Source organism: Ixodes scapularis, unplaced genomic scaffold (genome assembly GCF_016920785.2).
Source record: "Ixodes scapularis isolate PalLabHiFi unplaced genomic scaffold, ASM1692078v2 PGA_scaffold0__279_contigs__length_252992795, whole genome shotgun sequence".
NCBI lineage: Eukaryota > Metazoa > Arthropoda > Arachnida > Ixodida > Ixodidae > Ixodes > Ixodes scapularis.
Genome location: NW_024609835.1, coordinates 38,805,134 through 38,823,094, shown reverse-complemented (window position 1 = coordinate 38,823,094; position 17,961 = coordinate 38,805,134). Strand labels below are relative to the sequence as shown.

Genomic DNA, 17,961 nt, shown 5'->3' with positions numbered 1-17,961 from the left:
GGCAACCGCATGGCTTTCAGTTCGAGGTCTGGATTCAAAGGCAGCCCACGGCGCAAGGAGAATGGCACACAAACCGTTTTGTCTGGAGAAAACCTAAATCCATTTTCAACTGCCCAACTACCAAGTTTTTTTAGAGCCAACTGAAGCTGGCGTTCACAGGTGAAACTGTTACGGGAGGAACACGAGATTTGAAGATCGTCTACGCAAAAGTGAGTATGAGATGGAAGACGGGAGAATTCTGGCAACGGAATTTATCTTGACTGCAAACAAGGTAACACTGAGGATGCCCCCTTGAGGAACTCCGTTTTTTTGAACAAATGTACCTGACAAAGTAGAGCCCAATCGAACCTGGAATGTCCTATCCGTTAAAAAGTCTCCTATACACTTCAGCATCCGGCGCCGAATACCATAGCTGTAAAGGTCTTTAAGTATTCCATACCTCCATGTGGTATCGTATGCTTTTTATAGGTCAAAGAAAACCGAGACACAGTGTTGTTTATGCACGAAAGCTTCACGGATCATTGCATTCAGGCGGACTAAGTGATCCACTGCAGATCGTCCGCGACGAAAGCCACACTGGTTATTTGCAAAAAGATTTTCTTTTTCTAAAAGGTACATTAATCGTCTGTTGATCAGTCTCTCATATGTTTTCCCCAGGCAGCTAGTGAGTGCAATGGGTCGGTAATTGGAATGGAGCGTAGCGTCTTTGCCATGTTTCAGGAGTGGTATGATGTGAGCCCGCTTCCATGCCTGGGGGAAGCATGCCTTCCCCAACATAGAGTTGAAAAAAGAAGGAGACTTTCCAGCGAGTCACGTGACAACTTTCCAAGCATAGCATAGTGCAATGTGTCTGGCCCTGGAGCAGACATCTTTTTTACATCGAGAGCTTGTTCTAGCTCGCACATTGTAAAGGGCCCATTATATGGTTGCGAGTTAGACCCCCCCATAAAAATAGAGCAACGTTTTGCACGAGATTTAAACTGCTTAAATTCAGCACCATAAATATCAGAGCTAGATACACTATGAAAATGCTTCGCAAGAACATTAGCAACGTCTTTCACTGACTCCAAAGGCAGATTAAATACTGGAATGGTAAAGCCCGGTAGTCACCTTTGATTTTGCGTACACGATCCCAAACCTCTTTAGCCGTAACAAAACTACTTATAGAAGAGAGATATTTTATCCAAGATTTCTTTTTTGCCTGCTTTCTTGTCCAGCGAGCTTGCGCTTTTCGTCTCTTAAATTCAATTTTGTTGTCCACGGTGGGGTACCTACGAAAGACATCCCACTCTCTATTTTGTCATGTAAGTGTGGTTGAACAGTCCTTGTTCCACCATGGCTTGCACTTTTTTGGCAAATTACCGGAGGTACGTGGGGATAGAGTGCTCAGCTGCATTGACTATCTGCTGAGTAACATATGTTGTAGCCTCATCAGAGGACAGAGTAGCCAATAGTGAAGCATCAAGTGTCGCAGCTAGGCTGAAACGTTCCCAGTCCGCCTTGTCAAGTTTCCACCTAGGCATGCGCTTTTGTAGTGTGGGGAGATCGACCACAATCTCTGAAACGACTGGAAAATGGTCGCTGACAAATAGATTATGTAAAACCTTCCAAGAAACGCAAAGAAGCAATGATGGTGATAGAATAGATAAATCAATGCAGGTAAAAGAGTTGTCTGCAGCACTAAAAAAGGTTGGGGCTTTGTTATCTAAAAGACATAAATTTGAAGACAATAAAAACCGTTCGATCACTTTTCCGTGGGAATCAACTCGTGCACTGCCCCACAGGGTGTGATGAGCATTAAAATCACCTAAGATTAAAAAAAGGTAGTGGAAGTTCGGTTAAAAGCTTCTGAAGGTCATGAATGTGTACGGGGGTTTGTGGTGGAAGGTACAGTGAGACAACAGTAATGAGGCGGTCCGTAAGAACTCGTGCTGCCACAGCCTCAAGGGGCGTGTTAAGGGGGACCTAGGCACATGCCACTCCCCTCTGCACAACAATGGCAACAGCACCGGATGAATGAGAAGATGGGCGGTCTTTCCCGAAGAGGTGAAAGTTTCGTAAAACTTGTGTATGTGTGGACGTCAAATAGGTCTCCTGGAATGCTAAAGCTATTGGGCGTAGCTCATTAAGTAAAAAGTGAACATCATCTATATTATGAAGGAGACCCCGACAGTTCCACTGCATGAAGCTAAAATGACTCATCACAGATTCATTAAATTATTGTTTAAATTGTGGGGTTCACAGCTGTGAGTGGACACAAGCTATGTTACACTCGGGGCAGTGACACGAGGAGGTTTTTTTTTTTTTGGTCCCCCTTTTCGGGAGTATGCTTTGTACCTCCCTTGGCGGTGGAGGTAGTTCTGTCAGATCGACAGATACCTCCATGGCCTCCTCCTCTTGCTGCGAAGTGGAAGGAGTGGGCCCCTCGCTGCTCTGAGAGGGAGTGGTGTCAAGCACCACTCGGGGCTTAGGGCCAGGACGATGGGGAACCGTCCTGGCACGTAGGGTTTTGGGCAGGGCCGCTGGGGTCTGAGAACCCACAGAGGCCTCGCTGGTGGTTGGGCGTCTGGGTGTGCACTCCAAGTCGCGAAGACTGTACTGAGTGCCCACCGTTGCCTTTAGTGGCGGCGCTGCCCCCCTGGCAGCCGCCTCGGCATAGGTGCCTCCAAGGGGGAAGGAAAATCGCTTCCTTGCCTCAGGGTACGTGAGGTTTTCTTTGATCTTTAGCGTTAGGATTTTCTTTTCCTCCTGAAACTTTGAGCAAGCTCGAGAGTAGGTGGGGTGGGCACCAGAGCAGTTGACTCACTTGAGAAGTGTACCCTCGCATGTGTCAGCTGGATGGTCTGTAGCTCCGCACTTTGCACATGTCGTTTTCCCACAACAGGTAACAGAGCTGTGACCAAATCGTTGGCATTTGAAACATCGTCTCGGGTTTGGTATGTAGGGGTGCACCTTGTAGTGAAGAAGCCTGCCTTGATGTTCTCGGGCAGCACAGTGGAAGCAAAAGTGAGGGCTAAGTGCTTCGATGGTCTTTCCTGTCCGTCTCTGCGTACGAAGATGCGTCGCAAGGCGACCACACTCTGCCCGGAAAGGTCATCCAAGATCTCCTCTTCGCTAGACTCCAGCAGGTCGTCCTCTGAGATGACGCCCTGGCAGCTGTTCAAGGTGCGATGTGAGGTGACAGATACTTTGTAGTCCGAGATCTTGTTTAAGTCTAAAAGAACAACACTTTGCACTCCATTTTCCACCTCAACGAGCAAGTCGCCAGATGCTAGTTTTTTTGCTTTGAAGTTTTTACCAATTAGGTTTTCTAAAGTCTTTGAAATAAGAAATGGCGAAAGTTTTTCAAGTGGTTTTTCATTTTTTGAGTGCATTACAAGAAAGCGACTGAAGCTATTCTGGGCAGCAGCTGATGTCTCTTTGCTAAATACTTCAGTCCGGATCCTTTTCAGGGTCCGATCGGGGTAGGTTTTTTGCTTGGAACCCATATGAAGGGCAGAAACTTCGGCATCCGTAGCGCACCACCCACCGCGGAGTCCAACAAGGGGATAAATAACATCTCATAACAGGTCTGGCTTGTCTGAGTATGTTACTCTAGCAGTGCTACTAGGAAGCTATAACCAAGTGTGGATCTAGAGAGTGTTCTGTCGCCATTCAAGGTTAGCTTTTGCCGCAAAGAAGGTCAAAACGAAGAATAGGAGAAAGGAGGAAAGAGAAAGAAAAGAGAGGATAGTAGAAGAAATGGCGACTGACTGAATCATCCTGGTCATGCCAAGCCAGGACACCCGTCTACGGGAAGCGGGGGCCGAAGTGGTGTATTGCCTCAACCGGGGGGCCCCGAAGGGTCCAAACCTACCCGGGTTCGACTCAACCACCAGGATGCCCTTTTCCCCGGACAGGAGAAAGCCACGCACAGCAAGACGTGGGCGGGCGAACCCGCATGGCTCGGGGTTCGTGGAAACGCCACTCTCCAAACACCTGCTTTCACAGGTGCCCCTTGCGGGTATTAAGGACAAGTTTCCCCAGTTTCTTGTCCGTCACCAAATAAATGTCGACACAAAACCCTGGGCAGCTACCGCCACCTATGAGCGACGGCGGCAACCAGACAACCGGCTTGCCGGTTTTCTTGTTGCCGCAAACGCTCATAGGTGGCGGCAACCTTTCCAGCCTTTCCAATCTGGTTTACGCCAGGGAGGAAAGGTGGAATTTCTCTAGGCGTCGTCCTGGAAATTGTCCTTGAGGTCGTCCTAGACGTCATCCTTGAGGTCATTTTCGAGGTCGTCCGAGAGGCTGTCCTCGAGGTCGTCCTGGAAGTCATCCTTAAAGTCGTCCTAGACGTCGTCCTCGAGATATTGTAACAGCGGAACTCTTCACCATCAACATCCACATTATCATTACCATCCACAACCGCGCATCGCCTGCATGAGCGATGGGTGGCTGCTGCTAGAGCTGGCGGAGCAGAACTGCTCCGGGGCTCGGACAGTAAGGCCGATGCTTTTTATCACTCTACTTTGTTTTTATTACACTACGTTGGACTGTGCAAGAAGGGTTAGATATTGTTTAAAATTGGTATTGGAAAGGGGAAGAAAATCACGATTTATAACATCAGATACTAAGAAATATAAAATGGATTAGTAGGACCCTATTGAAAGGGATAGAATTAAAACCCACAAGGACCAAGATAATTCAACTGTTCAATTTTCTACTGGACATTTTTGGGTTCGGACTTCAGCGTGAAGTTCAGTCAAACTGTGATTTTACAACTGAGAATTACTCAGGTTACTTGGCTGAACAGTGTGATAAACAGCTGTCACATAATAAATTAATCTTGTTTTCCGTTTGAATTCGATTCGCGCTCCACCGCAGCTGAAATAAGCCCTCTTCCCTTCACTCAACGATGCAGGATTAATGGTCATATATTTGGACCTTAAGGACCTCCTCCCCTGGTGGCGGATTGGATGGATATCTGTGGTTCTCGTCAATGGGCCAGTGGCTCAAGCACTTTGGTTCGCTTCTGATAGTCCTTCCCGCTAGTAGTAGCATATCAGATGTAGCGAAGATGCACTGACGCTCCCTATATGGTTGAGAAGCACTGCATATGGCTCCACTGAAAAGTAATAAGAAGCCGAAATTCACAGTTGGTGATACTCTGAAATTACGAGAATATAAAGTTTTTTTTGTTTGAAAGGTTTGCAAACCGAATTATACAACCGAAATCTTTTGAATGAATAAAGTGTTGAGTGATCCGTATTACCATTTAGTTGACATGAAGGGATAATATATACTGGGAAGGATTTATGAACAGGACATGGTGAAATACGTTCTCATAGGGTGATTTTTGTATATTGCTTTCATGTTATTTTTGAAGGTAATTTTTCAAGGTCGGGGAATGGGGATGGTTTAGAACTCATTTTTTACACTGCTAGTATACATGGAAATAATATCGCAACTATAAACCGAACCTTAACTATCCGGATCGGAGTCACTGCACCCCAGATATAAGCCGCCGCTCTTCAAACCGTCTATTGACCGTCGGAAGAGGAGGCCGTCGGTGGGATGCTTAGCTGTTTTACTTTTGTGGTTTATGTAGATACCGCCTACATCTTGCGTTGTTAAATGTCACACTTACGAAAACAAGAAACGCATATAGGTCGCACGGTTATATGCGAGGCATCAACAGAAATGTGAGAGATAAAAACCGCGAATTATTCACTTCAACTACGGTATATATGAGGTCGCTGCCTTGCTCTTATCATCGGAAAAATCATTATCATAATCGATTCGATGCTCTGCTTTTCCACAGGGCTTAAAGACTCCTTTTGGCTTATAATATTTTGAGAAAAAAAAAATGCTATGATTGCAAGACTTATTAGTTGGTATTTGTGTATCCTGCTTCGGCCATTCAGATAAAGTTGCATCTGTCAAAACATTTAGCAAGGCTTGTTCAAACGTAAATAATTAAATGAGCATGACCTTCTCAGTGCGTTTCTGCAATGATGTCATGAAAAGCAGTGCCTTCCCTCACTCCTAAATATTGGACAAAATGTTAGGGGAGTTTTAAGGGAACCCGCGCTTATCGTAAAAATAGCTATTAAACAGAAACAAAATGCGCCTTATTAGCGAGCACAAAAAAACAGGCATTCGAAAACTGCACTACACCTGTACCCTTAGTTTTCGCTTGTAGCATAACGACACGAGTTGAAAAGTAGTTTTTTGTTAAAACCTAGACGAACAAAACATTATGTCTGATTGGGTTTTGGTATCCTCAAACTTCAGCAAATGTTTCCAGTGACACGAGTGAATACTTTTTATTTTGTTATTTTTTTTAGTTCAGAGACCGCCGAAAGAAGGAAACAGAAACGCACCGAATAACAAAAGATGGTTTTTATGCACAGCGGCTAGATATTCTGCTGCTTTGTGCGAACGCTAAACCTTGTTTCTACCTTCACTGATCTTTCGATAAAAGATGAAACAAGCGGTAAAATGAAGCTTGTTTGAAACGTTTGATTATTTGTGTTAAGCAGGTGCTCTTATTGGCTCTGCATAAAAATAAAAAATTAATATTTACGCCGTACATTTTGCGCGCCAATGATTTTAAGAGACAATAGTGTCAACAAAAATGATCATAGTGACTAATGGAAAAGGATGTACGTCACACTTTAGCGAACGCTCTAAATTCTGGTGTTTTTTCGCTCTTCTTAGTTTACTAACAAATTGTTCAGTTTCCATCACTAATGAGGTTCGTCTTTGAAAATCTCGGGATTGAGGAAAACAGAATGAAGGGGACACTACATACAGGGTCTCAAATTAAAACCCCGTATCTGGTGTCCCCTTTCTTCTTTTTATTTTTTTAGGTCCTTTAAATATTAATTTTCACCAGCTCGCCTGTTGTTTGAGTGTTTTTCTTTATCCCTAATCACCTATTGAGCGCGTGCTACATAAATTAGCAGAACAACACTTCTTGAGTGTTCGTGCATTGTTCACCTTAACTCTTACCGACCTTGACTTTGAAAAGTAAAGAAAGGGCTCGTAAAACTCTAACCGGAAAAAAAAAATATTAAAAAGTGAACAAAAAACATTAAGAGTGTGTATGGCGTAATTCCGTTTATCTTATATTTTTATCATTAAGCTAAGTGATCAGATATTCTGCTCCCGCGTTAATCCTAGAGCCGTTAATAACCGTGAAAAAAAAAAAAGAAGAGTTTGAAAGACTACTCTTAATTAGCTCTCGAGTGTCCAACAAAGCCACTCGAATAGTGATTAATATATTTTGTTATTTTGTAATTATCATTGAGAGAAGATGTCGAAGCCAGTTCCAGCGAATCCGTATGTGCCCGATGTCTTTATGGACAAAACTATCGTTCCTTTCTGTTTACAGGCTATATTTGAGTGGGAATAGTATAGCCACCGACCGAAATGAAATGTAAAAACACAGCGAGCGCAATTTCTCAAACTGCACCCTACTTTAGCCGGCCCTTCGAACCTCAGCAACATGCTTGTAAACCAGATTTTATTTTTATAGCCTGACGGAACAAGAAGGGAACCACGATGAATATTCTGTCTTGTAACTGCAGCGCAAGTTTAGTATCCTGAGTAAATATGACATCGTTTTTAAATTTAATTTCAAATTAATAGACTTCGATGAATAACCTCGGTGGAAACGAACCAACAAAGGAGCCATACGTTCATACAAAGAGGCTCGGGAGGGTGTGCTTTGTTTGAAAGCTGAATTGTTTCTTGATATCTACTGAACCGTCACTGCGGTAAAAGGGGGTGAATTTAGATGGGTTCGAACAATGGAACTTTTCCACATACCGACGGCACCAGGCAGTGGCTGCACGAACTAAGAATCGAGGAAGTGACCTACCTGCGCTATCAATCGATAGTGGGAGCTACGCGACCAGTTTCTTCGCTCTCTGAGCTGCTTCGCGTGCCTAACGCGACTTTAGAAACGGGCCTCCATAGCGTCTACCCAAACGTCGTGTCTTTCTTTCCGTCCACGTTCTTGTTTTTGTGTAACACAATTATATATAGGCTACAATTACGTGCTCTACTCGCTCATCCACAGCCTCCTTCCGAATTTCCTCGATTTTTCGTGCCGACTTCCGCCGCTTGGCTTCGGGCTCTCGCACGTGCGCAACCGCTTCTCTGAAAAGGTCTATTAAATCAATAGACACATTACCTCTGCGTAAAAATGTAAACGATTCCGCTGAATAATAAACATGCTACTAGGTAAAACAAAATCAGGTAGAACAAATATAAAACAGGAGGACGCTGAAGCTTCGCCTTTAATAGTGGAACGCGATATCGAAACATATAAACATATAGACTCCCGCTCGTTCTCCAGCAGAGCAAGCGTGCCTTGCGTGGCCTAGTCAGTATCGTGTCTGGCTACCAACCGAAGAGACGTAAGGTTGAATTTCACCAAGAATTCTTCAAACTCACTTTATAGAGCGAAATCCTTTGACGGATGCGGCGATCTTAATTCGCATTAGATGTCATGTTCTTCTCATAACTTTCATTCCACGCGTCGCGTTACGTTTCACGTGAGCGTCGTGCGTTGTTTAAAATTCCTTCGCGAGGTCTTGTGGCTGTGACGTCATGACTCAATCGACCAATCAAGATTTTCGCGTCCGCGATATTCTCGTCACACCACAGACGCGGATTTTCTGCGGCACGAACTCCGTTACGCTATCGCGTTAAAAAATTGAGAAAGCATCCCACAAGTGATGAATGCCCATAAACCCGTGGCAAAAAAAGTTTCCGTCATTCTCTACTTAAACAAGAGTTCTCATAATACAAAAAAAAAAATAGGAGAAAGAGCACAAGTTGAAGTAGATTTGTTTGTCTGCCCTGGTGAAGGAAAGTGAAAAGGATCAAAGCAAAGAGGAGACATTGAACAAAAAAAGCCATAATTGCCTTTTGTGAACTGTCGAGAACGCGTCGTGTATTTCATTCCTCTGCCGTGCCACAGGTTCTACATCGAAGAGACCAAACATAATGTTAATGACCGATTAAGGATTCATGAGTATAAGATAACAAAACAAATTTCTGATCTTCAGAACTAAAAAGTCACGGTTACAAACTAACTCGAGAGATAATAGAGGCTTAGGAAAAAAACAAACTAAAATACAAATGTGCGAGCATGGCCTCCGTTTGTGTTTCCGAAAAATAAGTTTGTTTGCTTACTGGTGTATGTTAAGGACCGACTATAACACAGCACTCTATAATCTAACTAATGAGATGCTGAGACACCATGTATTTTTGTGTCTTTTTATTCGCACTTCGTTTATTTGGCTGTTGCCAATGTGATATATACTGGGAGCGTTGTATATAAACGTTTAGTCAATAGTCAGCGCTATTGCCTGTCTCGTCTTTACTTTGTCCTTGTCTTATCGCTCTGTATTGAACTAAGATGCTCATCAACCAACTCACTGAAACATACATCTTAAGAAGCTTTGACATTGATTTTTATAGTGAAAGGGGCCACGCGTAAATTTTATGTTTTCTTTTTAATGTTTGAAGCACATAGATTGAGCTATAACCAAAAAATACTATAAAAGAAACTTAACTTAGTGCCCCTAACAGCGCGTTCAAATTTACCTTTTTTTCTGAACGCAATTTGAGCGCAAAGAATATGTTTGGAAAACGTATATAAAGTACAAATCGTCAGGGGCCCTTATATTACTTAATTCAACCATCTATTTTTATCGCGATAAAATTGAAGCGTTGGTAAATATGGCTTGGAAGATATATGAAATTAAAATTTTTAGTATATATGTTATATATATTGCATACAGGTATTTAGTTCCTGAAGAACCATAGGATGAGGGTATTAGGGTACCTAAGAGAGTGAGTTAGTTGAATAAACATGTCAACATTTCACAAAATGAGGTGACGTCTTTCGTTGATACAATGGTTTCGGGAATGACACCTCAGTCCACACATGCTGTCGCAAGAGAGGAATTTCGAAATGCCGTGTTTCTGGTAAAAGGAAGGGTAACTTTTGCGTGGTGATCAATGCGACGAAAAATGTAATGCGATGATCAGAAGAATGGTGAATATAGATGGTCGTTGAAGTAAAATTTATGACAAAGGCCAAGTGAGTGAGGTGACAATTTGGAAACTCATCTCCGCCTTTTTAAGATGATATCAATCTATTATGTTTATATATTTTAACAATTTTGTGGTTATCTAACAATCAAGTAAGAAACTTCTGATAGAACAGTCACAAGTGTAGTTTTATAAAATTAATGTAGACCGCACTCATATAACCAACGTTCCATTTATTGGAACATCCCTTTTACAGAAACACTTGAGGCACGTGGCCTTTTTTTTTTAATAACAGTTATAAATGAACATCAAGTGGCATGAGCGCGCTTTTGATTAAAGTAATACGTTATTTTTAAAAATATATGACTTATATTTCCAAGGGTTGAAGAAAGGTTCGAAAATAAAACTAAAACAGCCACCTGCTGCTATCGCTCCCTTGTCACCATCCGTCGTATATTGGAGAACGAAGCAAAATACAAATTGTGACTTAGCCGCACACGGAATCACTCAACACTCTGATTGGCTGCGATGGAAATACCGCTTGGTATATATAGCAGACGTATCCAGACGTATTTTTACCGGCCTTCTTGAAGAGTTTGAAGAATTGCAATTCGAGCCAGCAACGAAAGGTAAGAACTTTCAACTGCAGAATTGGTTCGACTTCCACGTTGCATATTTTCTGAATATAGCATAATCTTAGCACAAAACCGCGAATAGTGCTAGAAAGAGAGCGTAGACTAAATTTCAGATGCAGTCGCAATATTAAAGCCTCACTGACTACTGGTGGCGAGCGCATGATTTGACGCCACCGTAATGCTTGTAATGCACGGATAGCCACGAACCCAACAGATATGGTAGAATAAATTACAAATATTATAATTATTGATTGACCACGTTCGTGCTTTTCTTATGTCGATGTCAGAATATAAACCAATATATAATATGAAGTGTCGTACAAATATTTGTTGGAGTCCAGGTTTATGGTACCTGGACTCATTAAGAGCAAAAATTATTAGACTGAATTGAGAAGAATGCTTGTACCTTGAGTCAAATCTCGAAGAAAGAAACACTATGTCAAAAGCCGGGACACCGAACATATAAAAGTTCAAATGTACTGCTCAAAAAAAATATAGAATGAATAAACACATGACATTAAAATTAAGTTTGATAGTTTTGGACAATGAAAATATGGCAAACCCAGTAGTAATATGTTAATTTATATATATTTTGCAAGTGAAAATTTGCTTAAACAATTTCTAGGTGTAAAACACTGCACCAACACACTACTGAATTGTTCTCGTTTTGTAAAAAAGGGTTCCAGCGTAAAAGTAAAATTTTAATTGTGGAATGTGCACACTAGCCGAGTCAAAAATCTCATTCTGAATTTTATTTATGGAAAAGTAGTAACTGAACGGTCAGGGGAAGCGATTCGGCTGGCAAATATTTCTTATCTTGTGTAGTATGACCACACTAGCTCATGCAAAGTGTCGTTTCGAAACACTCGGTAAAAAAACGTAACCGAAATTTTTTTTACAGAAGCTGTAGTGTTTTAATATATCTAGGTAAGAAGAAAAAGGCGCAGAGGGCTTCCTCGCCGGAAGTAGATAGCATTTTGCAGTATCATTTTTAGACCTATACAGGAATGAAGGCAGAGGTATTGGAATTCAAAATCGGTTAACCCCTTACTTGTATACTCCTCGCCCTTCAGCAACGCAAGTTTATATTCCCTATAGTTGCCGGGGTTTATTCTTCAGAAATGTGTGGGAAGCCCAAGAAAATATTAAAAAAAAAAAAAGTCGCGTTTCAAGAAAGAACTTTAGACGTAAGGCACCGCCCATGTCGGGTCGTCTTCCCTCGTTATATAATGCCAACACCGCTGCGAACATTGGCAGTGACTTTATGATGTAGGCTTACTAAACTATTCCAATACATGACACTGGCCGAGTAATTAAGAAGAGTTTCTCGGTGTATTCTTTCTGAATAGATTTTTATGATCTGAAATAGGGTGGAATGAATGGTACCTTTTGTCTCCTCCTGTCCTGAAGATTTTTCTGCATGCCATAAAGAACCGCGAAACTGCCGTCACTTTCATAAATAAATAAATAAATAAATAATTAAATATATATATATATATATATATATATATATATATATATATATATATATATATATATATATAAAGTGTTTTAAACATACAAACACTGTCATGATATTTGTGTCAATGTAACATTAAAATGATTATTGCATTTTGTAGGACCGTTTCAAAAATGGAAACAAAGACCGCAATTGTGCTGATGTTCTTCTGTTCATCGTGCCTGATCCTTCAAAGCGAAGCAAGTTCTCCGAGTAACCCAACGAAGCAATTTTACGACGTATGTATAAGCTGCTCCTATGTATCTACTGATCACAAGATTGGTGTTTCATAAATGGAGTAGAATACTCAATATACTGAAGTAATTATCATAGCCGGCAAGAGGGTACAACTAGAAAGTGCTAATTTAGATGCGTGTGAAGGGCTCAAAACATCTCACCCAAATTTTCAAAGAACAAAAAAGTAAAAAAAAAAAGAGCAAGAATGAAAGAGAAGCGTAAAATAGATCCGAATTCTATATTAATCATGGGATGAGTAAACATTAAAGAGCTTTAATCGACCGCCGACACCGTTTCATATGCAGAATGCATTCGTGAAATATATGTAGATCTGGGCACGTGCAAAGATAATCGTCAAATTAGCGTAGAGTAAGTTTAATTTTTTTTCTTCAGTTGCTACATGCAGTGTTCTTTTCTTGTTCTGCTTTGTCGGTCTTCTGTTTACAGTACAAGGCAATCTTTCAACAGCAATTTGTTGACGGCGCAGAATGGGATCGCTGATGTGTTTTCAGATGATGCACGGCTGCTGGAGCGCCAGGGGGGGGGGGGGGGGGGGGCGTGAGGGGAGTGGGGTAGCGCGGGTAGAGAAAAATCCAGATATTAACTAATATTTCTGAAAAAAACACATTCATTTATAACGTAGAAGAGATAAATATTGTACTACAAAAATATTCGAATTGTTCTCCAATATTCGCTAATGTCGAACTTAAAAAAATCTGAATAAAAATTTCCTGAATTCTCGTTTACCGTCCTCAAGACATGCTTAGAAACAACTGGTGAGCAAGTACCACGGTGCACGGAGAGTAAGCTTTAAACTGAGATCATATGGGCTATAACAGGATATGGAAACAAGGCCCATCCTGACATACCAGTGCTACCACAGCGGCAACAGCATTGATCCACCGGGCTCCATCAACTACACCATTCTCTGGGACGGGACCGATTCAAGCACCACAGACGCCATTGGGACGACGTGGTCCGCCGTGGCCGGAACGCCTGACTCCTACACATTGTACGTATCACTAGGTTATGGGAAAACACTTTTAGCTGGTGCTTGGTGTTTTTTGTCGGTATGCGGAGCCGTACCTTTTTGTAACGTGAACCAAATGTTTGAATCCGAATATTCTTAATGTTCCATATACTTAAGTAAGAAAAAGTGCACAAGAATGAAATGGAAAACGCAATTTTTTCGTTCTAAGAGGAAGTCCCCCACAAACTAAAATGTATACTTTGAAAATAATAAACTAAAATAACAAAACATTGCTCCATAATACATTCTTATGTAATCACACATCGTGGCCAAACGAGAAGAGTACCACTGTCACTCATTCGCAAAGTAAACATTACTATTTTTTTTGTTCAAATTTTTAAATTAACGTCCTCAGTTGGCCTATTTGGTAGTCGGTCATCCCAATGAATAAACAGCGCAAAAACACCGACGGAGCAGGAGAAACACGCAGAGTTCCAAAACTGCTTACGTCAGTCATGTTTGCGCGCGTTTCTCATGCTTTGTGGAACACTCAACGCTACAGCAAACACGCAGGACATGCGATTGCTCTAGTACGCATGACACTAAGTCATAACTGTTTGAAGCACGTGTTTTATATGAAACCATGTGGTAATTCTTGTGATTCGCGGTCCTTGCGCGGTTTATTAAGCTTCAAGGTTGTAAGTCAGCTCTAAGTACGGAAGTTTGTTCGACTGTATTGTAATTTCTTTGCGGCTTCTTTCACTTGCCGAGCAGAAAAAATTGGCTTGTGAGAAACGTATGCTGCGGCAAGTACGCGATTAGCACCCAATAATGGCAGCTGGAAAGATGTCAGTGCAAATACTACATGGTTATGCTACCTGAAATCCTCTTTCCTTGGTAAATTAAAATAAAAAAAGTTTTTCTTTAGTGCTTTTTACTGGGTGACAAAATATCTTATAAATTCTTGCAACGTATTTAGATATGACAGCATCTCCATTATTATTGCTATCGGAATTGTGACAATAAAACCTACGTTGCTTTTAATCGAGTTCATTGTGTTGGGTATATAAGTTTCAAATAAAAAGATCGGAATTATTTTTGTTCAAGATTGATTATATTTACACTCAATACTCTTTTTATTTTTGAGCCTAATAGCTTTGTTATGTCTTTGTAATCATGTAATTAAAACCTTTTTCAGAGGATCACTCTCGACACATTATGACGCCTCTAGTGGTGTTGGTAAACTCACAACTTCAAGTAAGTAAAAAAAAAGTTCAAACGTAACACCCTGGCGTAGAGCCTGTGAGTTACTATTTTTAAAAAATGCCCAGGCGTCTGCTATATGCGGCATGTTAATGCCCTGTAATGATTTGATTTCAGCTGTTCAGGAAGATTTGACTGTTGTAGAGCCGTTCGTTGGCAAGGAGCTCTATTTGAAGATCGGTAAGTTCAACGCATGTTAGACGTTTTATTTTTCTGGTAGCATCGCGAATGATTTTAATCCGGAAAAAATAATCTTGCATTGAAGCACACGCGGCAGGCTTTATAACGCCGAAATAGAAATTTAACAATTGTAATTATTAGAAACGACGCTGAGTGTTGAATGTTTTTGCCTGCCACATCACAGGTTCTGAAAAACTTGAAGAGTTGCAAAGAAGGAGTTTAATAACATCAAAAATTTTACACAAATTTACCTTTTCTGAAATCAAAGTCTATGTGTGTGTACACCTCTTTACACTTTAGTAGTGTGAACGTTGGAGGAAAGGCGACCTCCTCTCCACCGTTCGCTCCGCTGAAGTGGAAAGAGGTGGGAGCAGCTTCCACTTTGTTCTTGACCTGTGATCGACTATAAATTGTAAAGCATATACCGGTTCCGAGGTTATTAGGGGTGCCGGGAAAGAACTTTTCGGTTGGGATAAATGATTTTATATAGGGAATTTTATATAGGGAAGCAATCGAATATTGGTAGTGGGCCAAAAGAAAGAAGGTAGAAAACCAAAAGCGTGCTTTTAGGCAACAATATTTGAAACTATGGTGGAATCTTTCTTACCTCCTTTCTTTCGAAATATCTTCGGATTTTTACTGTCATTCATTTGCGGTACCCAAATCACGTCAGCCGACCCCAGCTCACGGATTGGACACGACCACTGCGTCACTCAGACGTATGCGCTCGCCAACAATTAATCCGTAGACGAAGATTTGGACTCACGCTGGTGGCCAATGAGTGGCGCGACAACCGTTACAATCACTTGCGAATGAAAAATTCCATGGTATGTTTAAAAAGCGTGGGGGAAGCTTGGAGTGCTTGCACCGATGCCCAAATACGTCATGACCACGGGATATTTTTATTACGCTATTTTTAATTGATGCTAAAGAGGACGAAGTTATAAATAATTTCATGATCCCTTTAAAGAACCCATGAAAAGAAATAAAATGTTTTTTTAAGAATCTGGTTGGGACACGCGTGTCAAAAAAGTAATTTTACACCACACACACATACACATACACACACACACACATTTTTAGAGTAATATTTACGGCGCGAGACGTGATTTCGTATGAAGTTGCCGGCTTTCCACTCGTTCTCTCTCGGCATTTCGGGCGCGTGGAGGAGAGGTGGATCGGCTTGGCTGTTACTTTGGACTGCAAAGAACGAATTACCGTGTCGTTGAGCGAATGACCATTCCGTGACGTCAAGGACTTTGCCGTGCAGAATTTCAAATAAATATCTCTCCGTCAATATAGCATTAAAATAGGTTTGATTTTGTTTGCGGAAACTTTATTTTTTGACAAGCGTGTCCCAACCAGACTGTATAAAAATGTTTTTCTTCTTAGGGGTTCTTTACGATACAATCAGTTTCAATGGTTAGCGACTTCAAACTGATTGCAAGACGACTAACACATATCCAGCATAGTTGCTTTGTAGAAGTCTTTTACCATGCGGTTAATCTAGAGATTTACCCAATTCCGATGTAGTAAGAAATATTTATGCAAAATGCACATAAACGCTGTCATACAATCTGCGGCTATAAATTTGTTCAGTTTCTTAGACAGAGAATATAGAAAATGTTAGAACTAGTGTTCAGCACTGCCAGGTTCGAAAGGAACCAGAAGAGCGGAACATAAAATCGACTTCTAGGATGCATGAAATTGTGCATCATGATGAATGGTATGCAGCTACAAGAATGTTTCCATTTCCATGTAACTTTATAACAAAGCATAGTTATAGAAAAATAGGGTAACACTTTTTGATGACCCGTTGATCACTTTACTGTTTTCCAGACAATTGCAAGTAATTCGAAATGAGCATGGAAGGCAACCTGGCACTTCATATAAGCTTGATCAAAAATAGGCGTTTTTTCTTTGACATGAATAACGAAGCATGCAGTATACGTTCCCAAAATAAAATTTTATTGTTTGTTTGCTGTAAAACTAGCTTACCATATTCTATGGCGAGATACTAGAAATAATACTATCAGTATGTCTTTTTGATTGTGAAGCAAGAAATAAGATTATTTTGCCAATCCTTTATGTTTCAGACCTCACCAGTCCAAACAACGATGAGGTGTACAAGATATATGATGTGGACTACGAATGCAAGAACGCCAAGAAACTACTAGCTAAAGTCTGTCCAAAGCCCTGCAACTGGGAGCTTACCCGAGATGTGTGAAGCGATTGAATCTATACTGAGGAGCTTCAACACACTGGGGCTACCCGGTGGATTGTTCAATATTCCAGTTCATGATATTAATCAATATTACGGCGTGTTCAAGCCCAGGATCCTTTTCAAGTTACGTTTCATCTAAAACCCCTCCTTTGAGTTTCACCTTGCAAGGAGTTTTCTTTTATATTTTTGGTGTTTCGCTAAATAAAATATCTTAATTGAAAAAGACTAAACCTTTCTACCTCTTTTATCTCAGCGAGGTACCTATGCGTAATTTTATACTGCAATCATAAACCGTGAATCTGTATGCTTTCCCGAAATTGTTCTTCAATAATAAATTTTCTTATGAACTCTCCTTTTTTCCCGCCACGGCGTGGATTATTAAAAGCCAAAACGTGACGCAATTTGCGAAACTTGGCTCTACACATGTGCTGCGCTTCATCTAGTCCCATCTTAACAATGCTCACATTTTTACTATCCCACTGCAATCATGAATTGAAATCAATACTTTAGATTATATAATACTAGCAGTAGACGGTCAAAAATGTGTTTAAAATTCAAAATTCCCGACTTGGGATAAAGTTTCACTTGTGAAGTGTCTAGTATAATTGTTCTGATGTCTCATAATATTCATCAAATATACATATTAGAAAGGTGATAACGTTTCCGTGCCAGATAGGTGCAAAAAGCGGGAAACCTCCTGCCACCCATAAAGTATATTGCTTCAGACATGAATCTTTAATGCAAAAGTAAACCACAATAAGCAAAAAAATACGATAGCAGCGCTGTCGGAATCAAGCTGAACCAGGTGCAAAACAACGAAAGTCTTCCCGGATGAATACAATTGTGTAACACTCCTGAGTATTCATTTCTTTTGTGTTTTTCTTAAAGAAAGATAACATGA

The 17,961-nt window shown here is 40.9% G+C and overlaps 1 protein-coding gene across 1 annotated transcript; it reads left to right on the top strand.

Moving 5' to 3' along the window:
- Positions 1 to 12,320: 12,320 nt before the first annotated feature.
- On the top strand, positions 12,321 to 17,079 carry LOC115316542. The gene is made up of 5 exons (XM_040221650.1): positions 12,321 to 12,425; positions 13,263 to 13,435; positions 14,592 to 14,650; positions 14,774 to 14,836; positions 16,933 to 17,079. The coding sequence occupies exons 1-5, from the start codon at positions 12,321 to 12,323 to the stop codon at positions 17,061 to 17,063; spliced, it is 531 nt and encodes a 176-aa protein (XP_040077584.1). The 3' UTR covers positions 17,064 to 17,079.
- The last annotated feature ends 882 nt before the right edge of the window (positions 17,080 to 17,961 follow it).